This window comes from Physeter macrocephalus, chromosome 19 (assembly GCF_002837175.3).
Source record: "Physeter macrocephalus isolate SW-GA chromosome 19, ASM283717v5, whole genome shotgun sequence".
Lineage (NCBI taxonomy): Eukaryota > Metazoa > Chordata > Mammalia > Artiodactyla > Physeteridae > Physeter > Physeter macrocephalus.
In genome coordinates, this window is record NC_041232.1 from 71,175,553 (window position 1) to 71,200,448 (window position 24,896).

General features: G+C 41.8%; 1 protein-coding gene across 2 annotated transcripts in view; it reads right to left on the reverse strand.

Moving 5' to 3' along the window:
- The window catches only part of ATP8B1 (ATPase phospholipid transporting 8B1), a 112,244-nt gene that overhangs the window by 17,648 nt on the left and 69,700 nt on the right, over positions 1–24,896 (reverse strand). For both annotated transcript variants that reach the window (XM_024132308.3, XM_055080263.1), the window contains exons 3-16: positions 24,324–24,421; positions 22,511–22,624; positions 20,849–20,947; positions 20,674–20,735; positions 17,348–17,420; positions 17,163–17,233; positions 15,443–15,525; positions 15,164–15,322; positions 14,906–14,994; positions 12,634–12,824; positions 9,628–9,836; positions 8,317–8,360; positions 7,511–7,667; positions 1,486–1,674 (exon numbers count right to left, since the gene is read on the reverse strand). In XM_024132308.3, the coding sequence (XP_023988076.1) occupies positions 1,486–1,674; positions 7,511–7,667; positions 8,317–8,360; positions 9,628–9,836; positions 12,634–12,824; positions 14,906–14,994; positions 15,164–15,322; positions 15,443–15,525; positions 17,163–17,233; positions 17,348–17,420; positions 20,674–20,735; positions 20,849–20,947; positions 22,511–22,624; positions 24,324–24,421 (1,638 nt within the window). The remainder of the gene's footprint in view (positions 1–1,485; positions 1,675–7,510; positions 7,668–8,316; positions 8,361–9,627; positions 9,837–12,633; positions 12,825–14,905; positions 14,995–15,163; positions 15,323–15,442; positions 15,526–17,162; positions 17,234–17,347; positions 17,421–20,673; positions 20,736–20,848; positions 20,948–22,510; positions 22,625–24,323; positions 24,422–24,896) is intronic.

Here is a 24,896-nt window from a genome sequence, read left to right on the forward strand (position 1 = left end):
CGACTCCCTACTATGTGCTAGCTTCTTCCATAGAGCCTTTTTTGTCCATGCCAGCCAGTGGGAATCTTTCTTACCTAAAAACCCACCACACTTAACTGCCTTTAATACTGGGACCAAAACACGCTCCTTGTGACCATTTTCATGGCTTTTTTGATCTCTGCAGTAATTTAATTGTATTATGTGTCTCATCAGTAACTAGATTTTAAGTTCTCTAAGGTAGATGCCAGGCATGATAATCAGCCCAGATCAGTGCTGGGTATGCAGAAAGCACTCAGTAAAATGAGCCTAATCAGAGTTCAGGAGGCAGTTAAACCTATATATCTTTTTGGTTAAAAAGTCAACCTCATGGTGGAAAAGCTTATAGATATCACTTAACCCAGTGATCCAAGCTGATGTGACCAGCAATCACATGCCTTCTGATGTGATATGCTGGGAAAGACACGGCACCGATCTACGTACCCTTCCTGCCAACAGTGCGTCATCTGAATCTAATCATGAGGGAACATCAGACAAACCCAAATTGAGGGACTCTCGACAAAATAACAGGCCTGGGCTTTTCAAAAATGTCAGTGTATGAAAGATCAAAAACAGGTTGTGGAACTCTTCTAGAATAAAGGAGACCAGAGTAACGATCACCGAATGCAATGTGGAATATTAGGTGGGGTCCTGAATCAGAAAGAGAATTCCTGGTAAAATTCGAAAACGTTCTGTACAGATAATGATACTGTAATGTTAAATTTTCTGAGTCTGATCGGTGTGCTGTATATAAAAATAAGTGAAGGTTCCCGATCTTAGGAAATACCTACATAAGTATTTGGGGAAAAGGGGCATGAGATCTGCAATTGACTCTCAAATGGCTGAGAAAACAAGAACTTGTAAATGATAATGACAAAGAATTTATGACCAGTGCTAACAATGGTGGATATGGAAGAAAATACAAGAGTTCTTTCAAGTGTTCTTGCAATTTTTCTGTAAGTTTGAAATTATTTCAAAATGTGAACTTAAAACATTTCAATATTATGAAGTGATCATCGTCTCCCCTTGGCTGCCTGGGCTGGAGGTATGATTTTGATTCATAAGCACAGACTACTCGCTTTTCTCAGAACTCCTCTCCTGCTACATTCTCCCTTCCCTGATGTCCCTCAAGCCTCCAGCAGAAACGCTCAGAGTGACTCACGATATAAAAGCTCATGTTGTGGGTCTACCGCCCACGGTGCTGCCACCCAGATTCCACAGCTGGCAGCCCACATCTTTGAAGATACACCAACATCTGCAAGATGCAGATCTACTGCATTTGTCCCTCTGAGTGATGGACATGGTGTAGAATGAAGAAAGAAAACACTAGTTTGGACAAGCCTGCGGAAATCCTCCGGGAGCCAAGGGGTTCATTCACTGCCTATTTTATATCCTGGTGTCACTAAATAAAACGTGTGAAAGGCAGCATCTCAATGAGCCATTCACAGACATACGCTGAGGGAGACCTACCAATTATAGACATTCGCTTCCGGTCACTGTTGAAGTCTAAGATGGCGAGAACATTGTAGGTCCTCTCAGTGCCCAACTCACTGATGGTGATCGTGTTCTGGGTCCTGGTGAGGAAGGCAAAACCGAAGTTCCTGGCGGCGCTTACCAGAGCACCTTCGTCAGGAGAGGCCGCCTGGTAGTTGAGCTGACCTAGCAAGCGAGGCAGGAGAGAAAACCAGAAAAGCTGAGCTTACCACCAAGGGTTCACCAGTGCAGTTCACGTGCTGGGTGAGGATGTATGGTTACCCCTCGGTACCCGCAGGGGACTGATTCCAGGAACACCCGCAGGCAAATTCTATGGATGCTCTAGTCCCTTATAAAATGGCAGACTACAGCAGATACAGCTGGTGTTCCGCATCTGCGGGCACAGAGGACCAATTGTACTGCAAAGCCCAAAACAGCCTCAAGAAAACAAGTCATTGATTGTTAAGGAGGATGCCAACATTAATTTTAAAGTTTTTAAAAGGTAAACTTTTATTTCTAATCATAAACAGTGACATAAACTAGAAGTAAAAAAAAAAAAAAAAAAAAAAGATCTGGCCAAGAATAGGGGAAAAAAAATCTCATAATCCCACCATCCAGAGGAAAAACAACACTATTGACATTCTGTTATTTCTTCCAGTCCTTTTGGAAATGCCTATTTCTGTAATAGTTTCCATCATGCTAAATATACATTTACATCCTGATTATTTTAGCATTGTATTTTGAGCATGTTATCATAGCTTTAAAAAAGTCTTTCTATGTATTATTGTAAAGGAATGTAACCTGTGAATGTAACATGTGACCATTTTCCTATTACAGGCACTAAGTTCCTTCCCCCAATTTTTTTACTCTAAAAAATAACATTGTAGACTTCCCTGGTGGCGCAGTGGTTGACAGTCCGCCTGCCAGTGCAGAGGACACGGGTTTGATCTCTGGTCCGGGAAGATCCCACATGCCACGGGGCAACTAAGCCCGCGTGCCACAACTGCTGAAGCCCGCGCACCTAGAGCCCGTGCTCTGCAACAAGAGAAGCCACTGCAATGAGAAGCCCGTGCCCCGCTCGCCACAACTAGAGAAAGCCCGCGTGCAGCAACCAAGACCCAACACAGCCATAAATAAATAAACAAAAAAAATTTGCCTTCTCTCAAACCACCTTTTAAAAAGTTTAAAAAATAAATAATAAAACACATTGTAATAAGCATTTTGTATGTGTATAAAGGTTTTTCTGACTCCATTTTCTAAGGATAGCTTCCTAGTCGTGAAAATACTGGGGGGTAAAGAATATTGATAATTTTTAAACCTGTTGGCATATATTTTACTCACTTCGTTTCTAAAAGGGTTGTACCAGGTTATCTTCCCTCTAGAAGAGTGTGCTTTCTTCACCTTAGCTATATTCTCATAATTTAAAAAAGTCTCAAAATGTATCAATCTGTTCAATATCTTGATATTTGAAAGTTATATAATGGGAAACTGCCTTTATTTCACAACTAAATTGCAACAATAGGAGTAAATCTCACAATGTTGAGTGGAGAAGCCAGACACCAAGTACATAACCACATAATTCCATTTCCACAAACCGCAAAACAGACAAAGCTAACCCACACTATTCGAAGTCAGGACAGTAGTCACCCCTGGAGGGGCAATGACTGAAAGGGAACACAAAAGGGATGCCTAGGAGATGGACAATGTTCTGTTTGTAAAAATCTGGGCACTCACGACAAGGGAGTATTCAACCTGTGAAAACGAGCTCTATGCTTGTCTCTGTACACATGCTGTACCTCAGTAAAAAATTAAAAGAAAAAAAAAAGCTCCGCCTATCCAAGAGTTTCTATTTTTCTACTCTTAGTTCTTCCATCTCAAAGTAGAAAGAAAAGTATTTCTATAGTCAGATGAATTTCCACAGGAAAAGGCATTTCGTTTTCCACCATGGTATGATCAGGATGCACCCATAGATGGATGGGCAGCTCTTTACCCCATCCGTCTGTGGGGAGGGGGCGGATGCCCCAGGGTGCAGAGCTGTAGGTAGAGCTAAACGCCCCGTCCCTACCTTACTCCCTTCACATACATGCTCCGGTGGTTCACTCTAAGTCAATATTAATCACTCCCAAATAGTAATTAAAGATGACAGTTAGGTTGGTCTCTCTCCATCTGTTCACCCAGAAAGTCATACACCAGAAGTTATGAATGTACTTGCTAAACCCAGCCATTCTACAAACACACACACATGCCAGAGGGTAAAATATTTAACCAGAGCTAAACAAGCAGCAGTGAGAACATAGTCCCCTCCTTTCAGCAAGTTTCGCTGGCAGGGATATATTGCATCATACTGAAGGCAAACTTATTTCCAACAGAAAAAAAAGGAACAAAATGATAAAAGGTGGTAAAGTTCCCATGAGTAAGACAATCATATCTGGAGAGAACACTGATATTTTTATCATTAAAAGAAAATCCTTCCATTTTGTTCTAGTAATGGAATCACAGAATTGCAGACTAATAGAGACAGGAGGAACTTCAGAGACCTGGTCCAAACTCCAACTTTATGTTTGCAGGAGGAAACCTGGACTAAAAATTAACCTCCTAAAAACCTCTTCTGAAGAAAACTCTTTATTTACCACACGCTCAGACACAACCAAAGAGACTTTCTTTTCTTTTACAGACTAATTTGTGGAGCACGGAACTGATGCAAATAAAAAAGATGCTGAAACAACAAACCCCACCTCTCATTATCCTGATTCCATAGCTTCCTCTGGCTGATAATCTTCTAGTCACCAGTCTTGAAACAAGTTACGTCTCAGATTGACTATCCCCCTCCCCCATTTGTTACTTTCTCATCCTTCCCAAAGACTCCACGCTAACCCAAGTCCTCAGTTTCCTCACCCATCTTGTGTGTCCCGGCTCCAAACTCCTGAAACTCAGCTCTCTAATCATAATCTCATGGTGCATCCCAACTTAAAGGGCTTCAGGTAAAGAAAATGGCTCCACGCCTTTCAAACTCTTCTCTCCCATGGCCTCTGCAGGAGGCAGGAGGCTACGATGGCCCCAAGGTGTGTCTCCCCACCCCGTGTACACAAACACTTTCTCCTAGTGACCCGAGCAAACTCTAACCGAGGTACTGCTGGGAAGGGATTTTATTGATATAATTCAGGTCCAGATCGGGGTTGACCTTAAGATAAGGAGATTATCTGGGTGTTCCCAACCTAACTGGGTCAGTCCTCAAAGGGGATGGGGCTCTTCCTGGTGAGAGAGATTTGAAGCATGAAAGGGGTTTGATGGAAGGGAGATTCTCCACTGCTGGCTTTGAAGACAGGAGGAGCCATGTGGCAAGGAAGGAGGGAGGCCCTGGGAGCAGAAAGCAGCCCCAGCTGACAGCCAGCAAGGAAATGGAGACCTCAGTCCTACAACCACAGAGAACTGAATCCTGCTCTCAGCTTGCAAGAGGATGCTGATCTCCAGCTGACAACGTGGCCTGACCTTGATTCTAGGGAGATTCTTAGCAGAGAACCCAGTCACGCCGTGTGCCCAGACTTCTGACCTAAAGAACTGTGAGCTAATGAATGGGTGATTTAAGCCACTGACTTGTGGTGATTCACTACAGAGCAAGAGAAAACCAATGTAGCTTCTCCACACTCAGCCTCCATGTGCCCTACATGTACTCAACACTTGGGCCACACAAACCGTCTGCTGAGCAAACGTGACAAGATTCTCACCTCTCACTGTTGATGTTATGCATAATAAAAGATGAGCCAATCTCTGCTATTCTTGTAAAAGAGGGAAAATGAGAGTGCAAGAGCAGAGGCACACCAGCATGGTGGAGTGGAAGGACTCAGGTAAAATGAGTCCTAACATGCTGTCTGAGCTCAGGTAGGTCTTGGTGCTTCTGGGTCTGAATTTCCTCATCTATAACATTTAGAGGAGTTACTCCCAAGGTCCCTTCCAATGGACCCTTTCAAGGTACTTTTATGTATCAAAGCCAAAATCAATTTTTCTTTTACCTCCAATAGCTTCTACACATTTAGTTTTTATGCCTATTTCTCCTCTGGAGATTTCATCCACTGCATGTGAAGCCTCAGCATCAGAAAACAGAAAAGGACATTCGTTTGTATGCTGGGCTGATTAAGGTAGAGAATGCATATGACAAAAGGGCACCTTTTGCTCTCTCCAGAATGCACACGTGTATCTATATAATGTATCATTGTGTCCATAGGTGACAAAATACCTAGCTTTCATTAATACTGGACAAATTTGCTGTAACAAAGCTAGCACAAGCTGCATTTAAGAATGCTGCAGACTTGGAAACAACCAAAATGTCCATCGACAGATGAACAGAAGATGTGGTATATATACACAATGGAATATTACTCAGCCATAAAAAAAGAATGAAATAATGCCATTTGCAGCAACACGGATGGACCCAGAGACTGTCATACTGAGTGAAGTCAGAAAGAGAAAGACAAATATCATATGATATCACTTATCTGTGGAATCTAAAATACGACACAAATGAACTTATCTATGAAACAGAAACAGACTCACAAACAGAGAACAGACTTGTGGTTGCCAAGGGAGAGGGAGGGTGGGGGAGGAAGGCAGTGGGAGATTGGGATTAGCAGATGCAAACTACTGTATAGAATGGATAACAACAAGGTCCTACTGTATAGCATAGGAAACTGTATTTAATATCCTGTGATAAACCATAATGGAAAATAATACAAAAAAGAATGTTACATACATGTATAACTGAATCACTGCTGTACAGCAGAAATTAACACAACACTGTAAATCAACTATACTTCAATTTTTTTAAAAAAGGTTAATTTTAAAAAAAAGAATTCTTCAGAGGAATCTACAAGTCAACCTGCTTGTTCCCATGCAAATACACATGAATTATGCTCCTTCAAATGAAAAAGGCACCTTCAGGAGGCCTAGGCTTTTGGCTGCTATTATTTCAAACCCCAAACATACCTGAATGTAAAAAATAAGTTCTCTCTGAAATTATTTTGTAGTAAAGACTGTCCAAGTTTAAAGTCCACTTATCATCCAGATAAGGTTTGACTCTTCATAAATATTAAGTAATCAGATAGTGAGAAGATTTTGATTCTTCTGTTATAATGCAAGAGTCAATCATTTTTTTTTACTGATAAGATTTCAATTCCAAAGTGATAAACACATCTGGAGCTAGAACTGTGAAGGAGATGTATATTTCCGGAGGCCAGGAGCCTGTTTCATGGGTTGCTGGCTCGTATACCATCTAGTGGAAGGGGCCCACAGATAGTCATCGTTTGGGTGGAGATGCAACAAACTTGTCACGCACACACTCTTTTATTTTTCCTTTGGACAGTAATATTTATTATTATAGGAAATATGTATACACCTTGTTATATTTGTACTTTGAATTAATTTAGTGATAATTTGCAATATGCTATGTGGACTCAGATTGCAATCATTTGAAACTTTACGTGATATACCATCATAATTCATATGATCCTGTGATTCTAAAGTTTAAATCTCACCAGGTTGAGATGGGAATTTTCAGAAGTCATTTACTTGGAGGGTATTTGGGTTCTCTGAAATATGTGACAGGATCCCTGGGAGAAGGACTTTAAGACAGTTGCACTGCTATCCATTCACTTCTTTTCCCCAGAGGGGGAAAAACAAAAGGACTCAGGCGACCCGGTCTAACTGTTTTGTCAGCTGGCCCTCTGGGTAAACAGACCAATCATATTTTCTAGGAAGGAGAAACCTTATATCAGAAATGCCTTTTGCAGGATACCTCTGGCAAAGAATTACCTATGGGAAATAGAACCCAGGATCTAGAAGGCAAGGCTCCCTGGAGTATGCCATGTAAGCCATGCACTTCTCTGGGGTATAAAATATCATAATTGAAACCTAACTGAAACACCTCTAGTTCATACAACTCTTTATGTGCATTCGAGTCCCAAGCACGAGTTCCCCGTAAACTAAAAAAACTGGTCCCCAGTGTCCGAGATGCGAGAGCCACACTCACCGTCGAGCCTGTCCACCATGACCGTGTGGCACGCGGCCAGCAGGAAGAAGAACTGTCGCACTTCCGGCTCCTTCCCCGACTGGATTTGCTCGATGAGATAATGGTCATAAAATACAAGCTTCCCATCGGAATACGTATTCCAGCTAAAATCCACTGGCTGAAAGAAGCAGAGGAGGAAGAGTCCGTGTGATTTAAAACAAACCACTTGGGCTTCACAAACGATAGGAACTTTTCTCCGAAGCCGTGTCTTCATGCAAGCATCACCTTAGGATTTTAACACGTTCTGAAGTGTCAAGAGGCTCACATCTGTCTTAACACAGCCTGTTGTTGAGTTGAATTGTGTCCACCCAAAAAAGATATGTTGCCCTAACCCCTGGTACCTGGGAATAGGACCTTCTTTGGAAATAAGGTCTTGGTAGATGTAATCAAAATTAGGGCATACTGGATTCGGGGGTCCCTAATCCAATGACCGGTCTCTTTATAAAAGGAGGGAAATCTGGACACAGACACACAGGCAGAAGGCCATGCGACGACACAGGCAGACATTCTGAGTGTTGAGTCCGCAAGCCAAGGAATGTCAAGGATTGCAGGCAACCACCAGAACCTGGGAAAAGGCAACAAGGATTCTGCCCTAGAGCCTCCAGAGGGAGCGTGGCCCTGCTGACACCTTCATTTCAAACTTTTAGCCTCCAGAGCTGTGAGGGAATACATTATTGTTGCTCTAAGCCACCCATTTTATGGTGGTTTGTTAACAGCCCAGGAAACTCATACACAACCCAAGAGATTTCCTAAGTGACAGGACTCACCTCTATTTTGCTATGACTGTTCTGAGAAGCATCCCGATGGTCTCCTGTGAACAAACAGGCCAAAACAAATTGAGTCAACGGGTCTCGAAGCCTGTTTCTGGACAGCCTTCGAGTGAAGAATGGTTTTTCAAGAGTTGTAAAAAACAAACAAAGCATAACAAAGAAGACATTTGATACAGACCATATGTGGCCGGCAAAGGCTAAAATATTTCCTTCCTGTCTGGCTCTTTACAGAAAAAGTTTGCCGGCTTCTGGTCTAGAGGTTCAAATACTGGCAAATTGTGTCCCTCTACACTGCAATCTCCTCTGGGGCCAGAATCACGTCCTGTGAAGTGCTTTACTCCCGCCCTCCCCCAGCTCAGAAGGAACCACGACCCACGCAGAGGAGAACACCCAAGCCCTCAGCATCCCACCTTCCTCAGTGATGTTCTGGGAAAGTACCATACACAGCACAACGTTTCCTCCAAGTGGAAAGCATATGATGTTATGCTTACAGCTTTGAAAAGAATTCTATCGTTTTTATTGAAAAGTTAGAGCACCCTATCTGAATACAGCATTAGCCTTGTTATTTTTATAAATCTATAGCACATTTCAGAACATCAAATGGAAGTCAATTTTTAAAATATAATTGTGGTGAGATACACGTTAACATACAATTTACCATCTCAGCTATTTTTGAGTGAACAGTTCAGCAGCACTAAGTCCAATCACACAGCTGTGCAGCCATCAACACCATCCATCTCCATGGCTCTTTCATCTGGTAAAATTGAAACTCTGTACTCATTAAACACTAACTCCTCATTCCCTTCTCTCCTCAGCCCCTGGCAACCACCATTCTACTCTCTGTCTCTATGAATTTGACTCCTCTAAGTACCTCAAATAAGTGGAATCATACAATATGTGCCCTTTTGTGCCTGGCTTATTTCACTTAGCAGAATGACCTCAAGCTTCATCCATGTCATAGCAAGTGTCAGAATCTCCTTCATTTTTAAGGCTGAATAAAATCCCATTGTGTGTATATACCACATTTTCCTTATCCATTCATCCACTGATGGACACTTAGGTTCCTTCTAAACCTTCACCATTGTGAATAATGCTGCTACAAACATGGGTGTGCACATATTGCTCGAGTCCCTGCTTTTGGTTCATTTGGGGTGTGCACCCAGGAGCAGAATTGCTGGGTCACATGGCAAGTTAAATTTTTGCGGAATGTGTACTTATTTCCGACTCCTGACCTCCCCGAGCCACTCTGGGAAGGCAGCCTCTGGCCACACATGCCCAGGGACTGAATAACTAACAGCTTCCACTCACCGTAAATTTGCCCGTTGATGCAGCATTTTTTAAAGGTCATGATGTTCTGTGTGAGCGTCCCTGTCTTGTCAGAGAAGATGTAATGGATCTGCCCGAGCTGCTCATTCAGCGTGGTGGTTCTTGCCTTCGCGGGCGTGTCTTTCTCAGGATAGTACATCTGCAGGTCCCAGTTGATGAAGTAACTCTGTCCAAGACGAATCACTTCCACACTAGGAAGACAAACGATAACTTTTGATCGAGCTCTCAGATATGAGTGGCAGGCAGTGGATCTTGTCCTAACTTTGTGCCAGGAGCGAGCTGCTTATCTATTGATACAAAGAGACAAACCCTGCGGTGACCCATGTGCCCAGTCTCTGGGTTCTCCTGACCAAACACATCTTTCTCCAGCTTCAGGGTCAAAGCGTCCTCTCAATGTGATTTCCTACTCACTCCTGGGCCCATCTGGCCACAGCACCCCACAATCAGAACACGCCGCCCACACGGATGACATGGTAACACTGCAGGGGGCACCCCATGATGTGACAGCTTCTACTCTTTTCTCTCACTCCCCATTGCACTCAGAGACAACTGGAAAGGCATGTTCACCTTTGCCCTCAACTGGAGGACAAAGGGAGTGAGGGTCCACTAGGTTATACACCCCTGTGTACTCTCAAGTAGGACAAAGGGCTTTTAGCAAATAACCCCTAAAGCATGGTTTTTTCCTAAATTGTTTTCTTTAACCATTTTTTTGGTTCATTTTTTGGTTTTTTTTGCAGTACGCGGGCCTCTCCCGTTGCGGAGCACAGGCTCCGGACGCGCAGGCTCAGCAGCCCCGCGGCATGTGGGATCTTCCCAGACCGGGGCACGAACCCGCGTCCCCTGTATCGGCAGGCGGACTCTCAACCACTGCGCCACCAGGGAAGCCCTACCATTTTTTAATTGAAGTATGTTGTGTTAGTTTCAGGTATACAGCAAAGTGATTCAGTGATATATATATATTTTTTTGAGGAACGTGTACCTATATTTACATATTCTTTTTCAGATTCTTTTCTATTATAGGTTATTACAAGATACTGAATATAGTTCCCTGTGCTAAACAGTAGGTCCTTGTCATTTATCCATTTTGTATACAGTCCTAAATTCTTATAAGGTTACAGAATGTCCAAAATATGATATTCTAAAAGGATCATTTCCATTTAAAAACTATAACTGATTAAATCTATCTCAACTATTTAAGAAAGGTGCTTACACATCCAGCAACTGTTCAGTGGGCAAAGGATGTGTCTAGAATAAGCTAAACAGATAGAAAAATAACTCCCTCCTTCTCTCCTCCCTTATGTATTTCCTGAGTGCCTACTATGTACCAGACACCATCCTAGGTACAGGGGACAGACACATCAGTAAACAAAAGAGACAAAAACCGTGCTCCCAAGGAGGTTACCTTCTAATGAAGATGGACAAATAAATAAACCGGTAAACACACAGTATATCAGGTGATGAAAATTCTCTGCAGAAAGTCAAAGCAGGGTGAGGGAGCTGGAAACCGACAGGCAGAGGAAGTGATGTTTAAGAAAGAGAGGGTCAGGAAAAGCCAGGGGGATAAGGTGATTTTTGAGCAGAGACCTGAAGGTAATGAAAGAGCAACCATGTAGATATGGAGGGGAAAAGCACGTTACAGGTGGAGGTCAGAGCAGGCGCAAAGGCCCTGTGGTAGGCACTGGTATGGCTGAGGAATTCAAGGAGGCTAGAGATGAGGGAGTCCGGGGAGTGGGTAGAGATGCTGGAGGTTATGGTTGGGTGTGGAGGGCAGAGCAGCAGATCACATGGGCCTTGTGGGTATAGTGTGGCTTCAGTGAGTCTATTCTGAATGAATGGACTGTAGGGTTAAAAACAAAGCAGAGATACTATCTGAAATGACCTGATCGATTTATAGTTTCAAAGGACCTTTACTTCCAAAAGAAACAAAGAAAATCGTATCAGTCACATGACGTGACTTTTTAAACCTAAAACTACACATACGGTTTATTTCATAACATACAGTTATAGATAGAGACAAAATAATCTGTATAATAGTTCCCCTAACAAAGGTAAAACTCATCTCAGTTTGTTTTTTTTTTTTTAAATAACTGCAAACACATGGCTCCCCAGGGCTTTACTTCATGTTAAAAGAACAATAGTAACTACCTGTAATAAAATTAAAAATAAAACAAAGGCACATGTAATAAAATTAAAATAAAATAAATGCTTCTAATTACAGGTATGCATGTGGCCCTATATGCCTCTGGGCTATTACTTATCGGAACTAAGAGGAGACTCTGAATGCTGGGTATATTTCAAGGCACAATTTCTCTCCCAGTGGTCTAAAGTTCAATTGACCAAGGATAGTGAACTTTGATATTAAAAAACAAAAAAGTAAAAAAAAGTCAGAAATATCACAAAACAAGGTGATGACCATTTGTCAGAGACACGATCCTGACTCTTATCGCGGTTGAGGTTGAGATGAGAAACACAGAACATTTTGAGAGGTGGACGGTGGGCAGGGAGAGTGGTATTCCCATTAGAAGGCAGCGTTCAGGAAACCCAGTGAGTTTTCCAAGCAATAGGTATAGCAGGTGGTAATAAGGAAGACACAGAAAAGAGGTTAGGAAGGCTCCTGAAAAGGAAAACAACCAAGTTATTCCACGACGTTCTAAATCTTCACCCAGCTCTTTCTGATGCTTGGGCTTTGGAGCCCACCAGGAAGGAATCTTGCCAAGCAAGTGACTAAGGAGTAGAGTTTGATCTCTGAATCTGGTAGCCGTATGTGTCAAGAGGTCGAGATAAAAGATGCTGTGTCTGGCACAGAGCAGACACACCAACGTTAATTTCCTTTCCCCGTATCACCCTCAATTCTGAAAATGAAAGCTATTTTCTTACTTGTTCCTTATGACCTTTGAAACAAGAATTGCCAGAGTTGAAGGTGTTAAGTTGGGAAGATGTACTGTGTTCTTCCATTAAAGCAAAAGACCAAAGAGAAGACAGCCTTACCTGACGTAGAGAGAGATGGGCACCAGGGTATTCAGAACAATGATGTAGCCCCAGAAATTTAGGAATCCACGGTAGGAGGGTGCAGAGTCTTCTCCATCATAGAGGTACCAAGAATGATTGCCAACTTGAGCTTCCCAGTAAGCATGGCCGATGGCAAGACCCGCAGAAAGCAAGGTAAGAACAACAAAGATCTAAAAGACATTCAACAGTTAAGTTTATTCTAAAGCTGCCTTGTCGACCCCATGCGTTTTATAGATTCTAGTTTATCTTAGCAATACTTTCCTTATGTATGATAATTTAGTAGTCTGTAAAAACAACACACTTAAAATAGAAACAGTGTCATAAGAATGCTTTGAAAGTCTATTTATTTCTGTGGTTGATTTATCCTACATACCACATATAAGGTGAGGTTTTGTTCCCAAAATTATCTTTCAGAAGAGAAGGTGGTATCTTACATTCAAATCTTTAAATAGTCTCATATTATTGGACACCCTCTCAATTACTTTTCCTTTGAACAACAGCATGCTGTTTGGGAAAGACACCTCACCTTAGGATGAAACAATTTCAAAGAATGCTAAATTGGGATACGTGTCGAAAATGTTTGAAGGAAATGATTTTTTAAAAAAAGAAGGCAAGGAAATTTCACCCAGATTTGGGTAATTATTCCCGAAGGTTTAATGATCATTTAACGTTTAAGATCCTTTAAGAAGTCACACAGTACGTATTCTGTTGTGGAAAATGAGCATATACTTAAGGGATGAATAAAAAAGTCAACAGCCCTAGTGCTAGTTGGTTATTTGTGGGTAAGAATAAAATTTCCAGGGGCAAATTTAATTTTCTGGACACAGATTCCGAAAGTGCTATATTTCAAAAGAACTTGGCCCAGAGGAGAGATGATGAGCACCTTGTGAAGAGATGATGAGCGACTTGTGAAGGCTCACGCCATAACCAAGACAATGACATGGAAGATGCATCAAAAAAGTTCAAATGAAGTTTTCATGAAATGTGAGAGCAGGAAAAAATGAATTGTCTCTTAAATTAATATATTACTTTTATGTAATTTTGAATATGTATATGCAGTTGAAGTACTGTAAGTATTATAAGTCTCTAAAAGTTTACGTATTCAAATTAAACTAGATCAGATTGATCAAAATGGTGGACTAGAAGGACCTGGAATTCACCTCCCCTGTGAACATACCAAACTAAACTAAATACCTGAAAAAGTTTCTCATTGGCAAACTGGAGGACTGCCTGATATTTAGGGCCACCCTACATGCAGAACAGTTAACATAGCAGTCCTGAGACTGCTATCCTTAGAAGGCCTGTTTGCAAGGTTGACTGTTGGCTGGCTTCTGGGAACTTAGATTTTGGAAGGGTTTCCTGATTCCTTATTTCTTATTCTCTGATAAGAATGGCTCACTGTGCCTAACTATTTGTGTAAAACAATATGTTTTATGCTGAATACCCACATTCCTTTAGGGAGTCTGAAATTTTGGTGCATCCAGGCAGATGAGTGCCTACACGACCAGACCCCAATAAAACCCAGGCACTGAGTCTCTAATGAGCTTCTCTGGTATAACCAACATTTCACATGGGCTGACACAAATTGTCACTGGGGAGGAATAAGTGTGTCTGGTGTGTGTGACCCCACTGGGAGAGGACTCCTGGAAGCTTGCGCCTGGTTTCCTCTGAACTTTGCCCCATGAGCCTTCTCCCTTTGCTGATCTTGCTTTGTGATAAGCAAGAATTATCATAATAAATTCTAACTACAAGGACAACTATACACGGAATTCTGTAAGTCCTCCTAGTGAATCATCAAAACTGGGGGTGGTCTTGGGGACCCTTGAGAGACCTTATACCTAAACTTGCCTTATATTTGGACTCATACAGTACATGTTGGGGGAAAAAAAAAACAAAGGTTGGCTTTTAAGAGAACTATCCCTATGGGAAACTAAGAGCAGTAAAATCAACCCTACATTGACTTCAGGAGCCCAGTGCCACTAACTTATCTCAGGCTCCCTGGTTTCCCAACTGATCACTCCACTCATCAACTCAGGGTACCCAACAACTGAAATTTACATTCCCAGGGAGATTCTCCAATTAGAAATGTAGCATTTCTGAGAAAAGGTGAGGGAATCTCCTCTCCCGCCCACCCCCTCTCCCAACCTTGGTGCACCTTGTGAACTTTTGTACTTGGCCTACAGAGATAAGACTTCTCTGCGTCAACAAATCTAGACCAAAAGACAGCAATCTACCAAAACAAAATAAATACCGTATACACCATGTAGTTCATCAAGTAATCAATTTTAGTTCTTTTAAATCTGGTTTTCCCACTATTCTTCATTATTTTAGTGTCAGCACCTAAAAATGGAAAATTCAATATGATCAACAATTGGGAAAATCAATTCACTGGCATGTCAATAAAATGACTCTTTCTTTGGTTTCAACGGGGAAAGGACATAAAATCAATTTCCTCCTTTAAATTTTTAATGAGCCTACAGATCAATTTCCCAAGAGACTCAGAAAGTACCTGCAAAAATGACCAATCCATGGCAGAAATCAGTGTTCCTGGTTACACAGCCGCGTAACAAAATTTTATCAGCATCCAAAGGAAAACTTGTATTTCTCCAAAACAGTGTTCCTGTAAACTTATCTAGTCGGTTATTCGGTTCCTCACATTCAATAAAACCTTTTAAAGGAGATATGATCTACATAAGTACTCACATATGAAAGATTTTCTGGTTTTAATTAATACGGACTGAATCAAGCAACAAAAATCTGAAACAAAGTAAGACATGTTTGCACAAACCATCAAATGTTGCCAATGAATTTTCTTTTTGGAGATATTGGTGTGTGATTTCAAGTGCCATTTTGAACTTTAAATTGGTTTCTCTAAAGGAAGAGAAAAAAAAAATTAAATGAACAAATTCCAGAGTTCGAAAAGGAAGTTAAAGAAAATTGTACAAAGTAACATTAGGCATACCTGGAAGTGAAAGCTGAATAATTAGTTTTTTCTATTTTCAAACTCTCTGTTCACTTTGGAACTTCAGGTTTGGATGAAGTTATCCCCTGAACCAGACAGAAACCCCTGACCTGGGAAATGTTGGCCCCCTTTGCTGTCTGTTACAGTGAGGCAATCTGGGTAGGACAGAGGTACCCAGAAGCTTCCTTTCCCTCTTCTTACTAACTTAATTCTTACCACCAACCTGAACTATCAAACTGCTGTTTAAAAACTTAGCTTCTAATATTTAATCACACTAAGATAATTCTACAAAACATATTTGTGTTTGAAAGGGTCAAGGCTCTATCAACTTAATAATTTCTAGAGTGAATAACTGGACCCTATGTCTTTGAAAGATTAATTCTATCTTAAAAAGGACACGGTCACCTTACCCCCAATACTTGGCATGTCCCCACCGCAGTGGAAGGCTAGGCACATGCAAGAGGACACGCAGGGCCAGGCTGGGCACACATGCTCTGGAAAGCAAGCCTGTCTTACTACGATGAATGACTTTTTTCAAGTTCCACAAATACTGACTGGGGATTTCCATGCACTAAGAAGTGGACCAGTGGTTCTCAACTTTCCATTCCGTTTGCTCTGACAGAGCATGCTAGCATTTTATATCTTTGTAAAACTTTAGAATCTCTCGCTCACGGGAATAAGAGCTGTTTTACAGTTAAGGTTGAACAAACAACGGACTGATTTATAGAGCAAAGAAAGCCCTCGTTTTTACTCAGATGATCTCAGCTCTCCATAAAGAAGCTTACGCACCTCTAGGGTGTGGGGAAAGGGGTTTATGTCAGAACGGGGAACACAGGCACTGGCCCCGGGAGCGAGCACAAGGGAGCAGCACTCCAATTCTGCCACCCACTGTGTGACCTTGGGCAGGCGACCTCACCTCCAGTGCCTCAGTTTCCTCATGGGTAACTTCGAGGTAATAATAATATTGCCTCATAGGGTTGTTGAAAAGATTAAATGAGCTACCACGCAAAACTAATGCAACCTAGTCGGCACTCCATAAATATACTGAAAACTGGTCAAAATGGTCAAAAATGGAAGTTTATCTTTTCAAGTGGTAGCATAATAACCAAAACCAACAAAGGGGGAAGATAGTCCACTGGCAAAGACTTGAAAAATCTACTCTTTTTTTTCCAAAACAGATACTAATAGTCATTCATCTGTGTCTGAACACTGATCAGCAGCTTACAAAGGGCTCAGGCATACACTGTGTCATCAAACCTTCTGCTTTCCCCGAAAATGGGCTTTCAAATACGGCGATGGAATAGGCAAAGAGAAGTTGGTATACTAGGGAGTCAGACCGTTGTCGTCTTACTGTTGGTCCTTCTAGGTACTAACAAGGCAAAGACAGAGAGAGGCTGGTCTCCTACAGAGGTTGCTGGACAGCCGGCAGTGGGTAGAGGTAAGGCCAGACCCCAGGGCTTCTCATCCAAGTGCACAGCTTTCAATGTAACAAAGGTTAGCCTTCCAAAGGATAGCTTTCCAACAGGCCCACCTAAGACCCACTTACCCATCCAGTTCAGCCGTTTCCACGTAGCAGAGGCTGTTAGGTTCAGAGCTGGACAGCAGCAGGATGTCAGCCTGTTTGAAACAAAACACACCAATAACACAGAGAGACCCCGACCCCCGAGGCAAAACTGAGCACTAGGTCAGATGTGAGAACAGGGAATGAGACAGCAGAGCTTGTCCACTTACTGGGATGAAATCATTTTTTTTCAGACGAATGACATCTCCGACTTGAATTTCTTTCCACTTGGCAATTTTGAACCTAAATATTAAAAAGAATGATAGTTTAGTGGCTTTTTAAAGTTACTGGCAAGGGATTTGGAATTATTCTGTCTGGAAGCCAAAGATTCTGGGAAAACATATACAATCACAGGGAAAAGGTCTGCCAAAAGTTCAGCCATCTGATGATTAAGGGGTCACAGGATCGTCTTCTCCTCTGAAGGAAGTAACAATGGTGGTGCTGACTTTGATGTGTCCTTTCCATTCTATGTTGTATAACTGAGGGTCAATGGGGGCTCCTTAAATGTGTGGGAAAGAGACACATGCCACCGCTCTGTTTTTGCTCATGTCCTGTGTTCCCAGCCCTCCTCCTTCCTCTCCTCTCAGCTATCCATCACCTGCTGGTCCCAGGACAGGGGTGCACTATGGCTCCCACATGGGCCACCTGGAATCATCATGGAGCTTTAGTGCTGGCCTCCTCGCTACTGTTTAAAGTTATCTTTTTGATGAGTGTGTACCACTTTCCTAATGAATCTCCTAAGGATATTGATAAAATAAAAAGATTGCCTGCCTCAGTATTAAATTCTACTGGAAACACCCATTTAAATGTTTAACAAGTCAACATTTTTTAAAAGTTTTAAAATATAGTATAGGCAGACCTTGGAGATACTGCAGGTTCAGTTCCAGACCACCACAACAAGCAAATATTGCAATAAAGCTAGTCATATGAAATTTTTGGTTTCTAGTGCATATAAATGTTATGTTTACACTATACTGTAGTCTATTAAGTGTGCAATAGCATTATATCTAAAATAAAATGTACATACATTCTTTAAAAATACTCTATCGGGCTTCCCTGGTGGTGCAGTGGTTGAGAGTCCACCTGCCGATGCAGGGGACACGGGTTCGTGCCCCGGTCCGGAAAGATCCCACATGCCGCAGAGCGGCTGGGCCCGCGAGCCATGGCCGCTGAGCCTGCGCGTCCGGAGCCTGTGCTCCGCAACGGGAGAGGCCACAGCAGTGAGAGGCCCGCATACCGCAAAAAAAAAAAAACAAACAAACAAAAAAATGGTTAAAAAAAACAATTTAGGAAAAAACCATGCTTTAGGGGTTATTTGCTAAAAGCCCTCTCACAACAGTGAGAGGCCTGCGTACCGCAAAAAAAAAAAAAAAAAAAATACTCTATTGCTAAAAAAACACTGTCATCTGAGCCTTCAGTGAGTTGCAATCTTTTTGCAAAAGCAACATCAAAGATCACTGATCACAGATCACCATAACAAAAAAATAATAATGATTAAGTTTGAAATATTTCAGAAATTACCAAAACGTGACAGAGACACGAAATGAGCAAATGCTGTTGGAAATACGGCACCTTGCTTGACGCAGGGTTGCCACAAGCCTCCAATTTGTTAAAAAATGCAGTATTTGTGAAGCGCGATAAGGCAAAATGCAATAAGGTAAGGTCTGCCTGTTGTCTGTTTTAAAGGTTTTCATTACAGAAAAGATATCCCTCACAGATATTATGAACCTACCACAACTAATAACCTTAATATTTTTGGAGGCAGAAATCCAATTACTATGTTGGTCCTCCCATTAATTTATCGATAAAAGAGACCTGGAGATTTAAAGTACATTTAAAATATACGCTTATACCCCAGTTTCCCCAATTTTACAAGAATTTAATACACAATTTTTAATCTCAAGATTTTTCTTAACCTGGCTTATCTTTCACTAAGAGGAATGGTAGTCAGTTTACATTTTAATATTTCTGAAATGATCAATTAGCAATTTGTGTGTGGGTCTCAATTATAAATGAATAAGTTAAGCACCTTCTTGCCACGGCTCTTCAGGGGTATTAGAAGCAATTCCGTTTGACTCTTCCACTGTGATGTCCAGTTTCCCCTTGGGAGATCCCTGTCACTTTGCCCCACGGATGCCCAAGTCCCCATACATGGGCTGTCGGGGCCACAGTCATGCCCTATATGCACTCCTAACCCCAATTCAAGGCTACTCAGAGCTACGCTTTACCAGTGTAGTCAGCCAGGCTGTGGGCTAAACAGGGCGCTGTGGGCTAAACAGGGCTCTGTGGGCTAGCTATGCATCTCACCACCATCCACGACAGTGATTCTAAGTGACTTGAAAGGTGACCTTTGGAAAAGAATCTATTTATTTGGAAGGGAAATAAAAGCATCTAAACATATTTACAGATTGAAATAGTCTATATTCAAAGTAGACACCATTGAAGTATGGCTACAATTCGGGTTATTTTCCTCAGTGTTGACACACGAAACGTCTTTGAATTGGGCCTCAGTCACTATTTTTAGCACTTGAATTTGTAGCTCTGCCTCGAACCTCTTGCTCAAAAAATGACTCACCACTGGTCCCTGAGTTGGCACATTGCTCACCATTGACTACATTACTTTAGCAAACATTGATGAGCACGATCTGTGGGCGGGATGCTTAGGTGGACACAAAATCAAATACCACCAGGTGCAGCCTCCCCAAGAAACTTAGAGTTCCAGACAGATGAGACTTCCACACAAATAATTCTAATGAAATTCAGATCATAATAAGAAAGATGAAAACAAAATGCTCTGAAAACACAGTGAGGGACTTCCCTGGTGGCGCAGTGGTTAAGAATCCGCCTGCCAATGCAGGGGACACGGGTTCGAGCCCTGGTCTGGGAAGATCCCTCACACCACGGAGCAACTAAGCCCTTGTGCCACAACTACTGAGCCTGCGAGCCACAACTATGTAGCCCACGTGCCACAACTACTGAAGCCCGCGCGCCTAGAGCCCATGCTCCGCAACAAAGACAAGCCAACGCACTGAGAAGCCCTCGCACCGCAACGAAGAGTAGCCCCCGCTCACCTCAACTAGAGAAAGCCCGCGCACGTAACAAAATAAATAAGTATATAAATAAAAAAATTTATTAAAAAAAAAAACATAGAGAAGGAAGAAATCACTGTAGCTGGGAAGTCAGGAAGGAAGGGTGTCAGGACACCTGGGCAAAGCCCCGGGGCAGCATAAGTTTGGGAAGAGATGGAGCAGCACACTCCAGGATGACGGGTTGTGTAAACACAGGAGCGCCGAGGACACAAAGCCCCATCGGGCAACCGCCTGGACCCCAACTGGGGTATAGCTTTGTCTTAGGAAGTGAAGAGAGGCCTTTACAAGGAAAAGGTTCATACACTGATAGACTTTCAAGTTCAAATAGTTATCTCTAAGGACGTTTCTAGATGTATTTGTACATTACATCCTTGGAAGAAAGGCACACATTCAGAAAAGCATGGTACCTGCCATCCTTAATGACTTCACACGTCCTATTGTTGATTTCGTTGTCCATTTTATGTCGAGCCTTGAGAGGACGGATGGGAAAGGTTATTTTAATAATCTCAAAAGGTCAAGTATTAATGCCACTTGAAAATATGTTTGCAGCAGTGAGGAGGAAGCTGCACAAAAAATCCTTACCACATCGTCCATGAGGTCTTTGATGGCCGTGATACCCAGCACCACAAGCAAGGGCACCAGGGTGGTGTACCACGCCAGGGTCGTGATTTGAGGGATTGCCTGAAAGAGATAAAAAAGAAGGGGTACGTGTGTGCCCAGGAAGGCACAGCTAACCTACAGGCAACTGTTAACTCTAAGCTTGTTGATTCTAAGGCGAATCTCCATTATCATCCAGGTCTGCATCCTGCTGAGTAGGCATGAAAAGGTGCTGAAGCATCCAGCTAACCTTTCTCGTGCCTCTCTCTCTCTCAATTCTGGTCTCCTGGGACACAGCCCAGAGGACAGTGGCTCCCGGTCTCATTATGGCTTTCACTGGACACCAAGGAAGCTTTGTAACATGATATCTAAGAGAGAAATGCTCCAAACCTTTTGTGAAAGTCATAATTAACAACGGGCAGGCACTGTAGGGTCCCAGGGAGAAGTAGTCCTTTAACTTTTAGGGAATGCATACAGCAGGCTCTATGCTGCTGGCTGTTCAGCAGTGGTCTCTGAGGGTCCCGTGATGGAGGCAAAAATGGCAGTAGATAGTGGCTGGCTCTGGATTGGGTGGGGCATCTTTGGGACCATTAGAAGAAAGTGCTTCTTTCATGGTCCTTGCTATCGGTCTAGCCAAGAAAGAGGGTGGCCTTGCAGGAAGCCTCACATCCATCAAGATGGCCATCAAGTTGGAATAAAAGATTGGAAAGCAAGTAAAGATCTCTTGCAACCATCCTATTGATCATCAGGCCATATCATGTAGTGGTTAAAATGACAAGCTTTGGAGTCAAACTCCGGGATCCAAGTCCTACCCAGCCTCGCCACGTAGGGTGATAGGACTTGAAGCAAGTTCCTCTACCTCACCAGGCTTCAGTTCTTCTCTGCAAATTGAAGGTTATGATAGTACTTAACGAGCACAAGAATTAAGTGAAGTAACAGTGCAAGGAAAGGGCTGTCTAAGGCTATTACTAGTTCCCTAATTTGGATCAGTGTACCTTCAGAAGAGATAATTAGGGGATGGTTAGAAGAGAGAAAGCTCATTTCCCCCATTATCGTCAATATGTGGAACTCCCCTTTTCCCTCTAGAAGGAAGTAAAGGGAAGGTAGCACTTTGCTCTCCAGATAAGTGAATTCCTTGCCACGATTAAGATTTAAAAAAAAAAAAAAACAAAAAAAAAACCTCAGGAAAAAATTAGGCCTTTCCAGTAGTGTAAAACCAGTTCACAAAAATAATTTGAGAATTATGACCAAAATACTAATAAAAATCAACAATATTTTGGTATCTAAATAAAAAAATAAAGGCCAACCATGAAAAAATGGATTTAATTTTAAGGTATGATTATTTTACAAAGTGAAGATTTTAACTTTACTCACTTCAGGGAAGCCAGTTTTACCATTGACATCAGTAGGAAATTGAATTTTTTAAAATGCAGAATTAAAATAACATTTCCATTTGCTCCCATTCCCTGTTCATTTAACACTCTTGAGCTGGTTGTCTATAAGGCACTCTCCCTTACGTGCAGAACACAGATGTCCATATAGAAAACTTTCAAGATTATTCACATTTTATATGCATCTTAAACAATAACCTGAATGTTATTAAGTCACCATAATTCAAAACAGATTTAAGATATCAAAGGGTATTACCTGTAAGATAAGAAGGACCAGGAAATAGAAATTGGCTGCTCTCTTAAACTGCTCAAACAAATTCATTGGTAGAAAGGTAAATGCATTATACTTGTATGTTTTAATTGCATTATTCTGTTGGAAAAAATGAGAAAGTCATTCTAAACAATGCCACACACTTATCACAGTGTCACAATGTACATACACCTGCAAAAATCACTAAGCCCTGTGGCCTACAGGGACCAAGGACGTAATTTGTCAGAAAGATACTGAGATTTCCTTTAAGCTTTTACTTCTAACTGGGCCTCAAAATGACCCCTTGGAGGCTTATGTCAGAGACAGTAACAAGATGCAGACATTTCACCTCAAAGGTCTCTGTGGCAAATCTGTGACCAAATGGATCCTGCTGTTGGGTCCCTTGACCCCTTACAGCCTCCTTGAAAATGGGGCAAAGATGGGAAGAAAATGGGAGAGGTCAACATGGGGGGAAAGGAACATTCTTTTACTTAAGAGGGATGGAGGCTGTGTAAGAAAAAGAAACGGGTGTGGTTGAGTTGTGTGCTCCAAAAGATATGCTCAAGTCCTGACCCTGATACCTGTGACGGTAATCTTATGTGGAAATACAGTGTTTGCAGATGTAATCAAGTCACAGTGAAGTCATGCTGGATTAAGGTGGCCCTAATCCAATGACTGCTGGCCTTAGTAGAGAAAAATTGGGCAAAGACACAGAAACACACAGGGAGGCCGTGTGAAGACAGCGGCAGAGATTGGAGTTATGCGTCTGCAAGCCAAGGGACACCACGGATTGTCAGCCAGAAGCCACAGGAGAAGTTTGGAACAGATTCTCCCTCAGATGCTCCAGAAGGAACCAACCTTGCTGACACCTTGATTTTAGACTTCTGGCCCCTTGAATTGTAAGAGAATAAATTTCTGTTGACTTAAACCACCCAAGTGGTAGTACTTCGTTAGAGCAGTCCTAGGGATCTAACAGACAAACATTTCAGCCCAGACGTAATGGGGGTTCTTTATGTTTCAATGATAATAAGCATTTTTGAGGTGAAAATATCTTCAAAGTCTCTAAATCCATCAAAGGCAGAGGGGGAAATAAGTTACTAAGATTCCTTTCGAATTCTTATTACTGTCAAAAACAAGGCTTCTGTGATATTACTGTAGATTCTTTTATAAAATATTTTTAAAAGGGCTTTGTACATACAGAGGGGAAATTTCAATCTACACAATTTTGTTTTGTTTTAAGCCACCTTCATACACCCTTAAGGTAGTTAATCTTAGTGTGATGGAAAAAAATGACATTCTAGGAATCTAAAATATGACATAAGTGAACCCGTCTATGAAACAGAAACAGACTCACAGACCTAGAGAACACTCTTGTGGTTGCCAAGGGGAATGGAGTGAGAATTTGGGGTTAGCAGATTTAAACTATTATATACAGGATGGATAAACAACAAGGTCCTACTGTATAGCACAGGGAACTATAGTCAATATCCTGTGATAAACCACAATGGAAAAGAATTTTTAAAAGAATGTATAGAATGTATATATATAGATATATAATAGATATATAATAGATATATAATAGATATTATATATATATATAACTGAATCACTTCGCTGTTCAGCAGAAATTAAGACAAGATTGTAAATCAACTATACTTTAATTTAAAAAATGACATTCTAGAGAACTAATGATGATTATCAGTACCCCAGGCAAGGGGTTACCTGGAAGGCAGGTGTCACACAAAGCCAGTAAGCATGATGGTTATTGGGAAAAACTGGCTTTTACTAAAATTATTTTAGGAAGTTAAAATCAACTTACCTCATATTTGCTCTCCTTAATACAAAAGAACTTTGTGTTCATAAAATGAGGTTGTTCGTGGAAGTTTCGATCATTTGCTTTGACTTGCCATGTACAATCTTTAAAAAAGAAAGAGAAAAAAGTCCATCAAGTAGAAAATTCGCATGTGGCTATGGGCTGAATTATGTCCTTCCTAGATTCACACATTGAAGCCCTAACCTCATCCTGTACCTCAGAGTATGACCTTATTTGGAAATAGTCACTGCAGATACAATTAAGTTAAAGTGGGTCATGAGAGTGGACCCTAATCCAATATGACTGCTGTCCTTATGACAAAAGAAAATTGGGACAGACATACCATAGAGGGAAGACAGCGTGAAGTCACAGGGAGAAGACAGCCACTTACAAGCCAAGGAGAAAGAGGCCTGGAACAGATCTTTCCCTCACAGCCCTCAAAAGGAATCAATACTGCAACACTTGGATCTCAGACTTCTAGCCTCCAGAACTGTGAGACAAGAAATATCTGCCGTTCAGGGTTTCCCTGGTGGCGCAGTGGTTGAGAGTCCGCCTGCCGATGCAGGGGACACGGGTTCG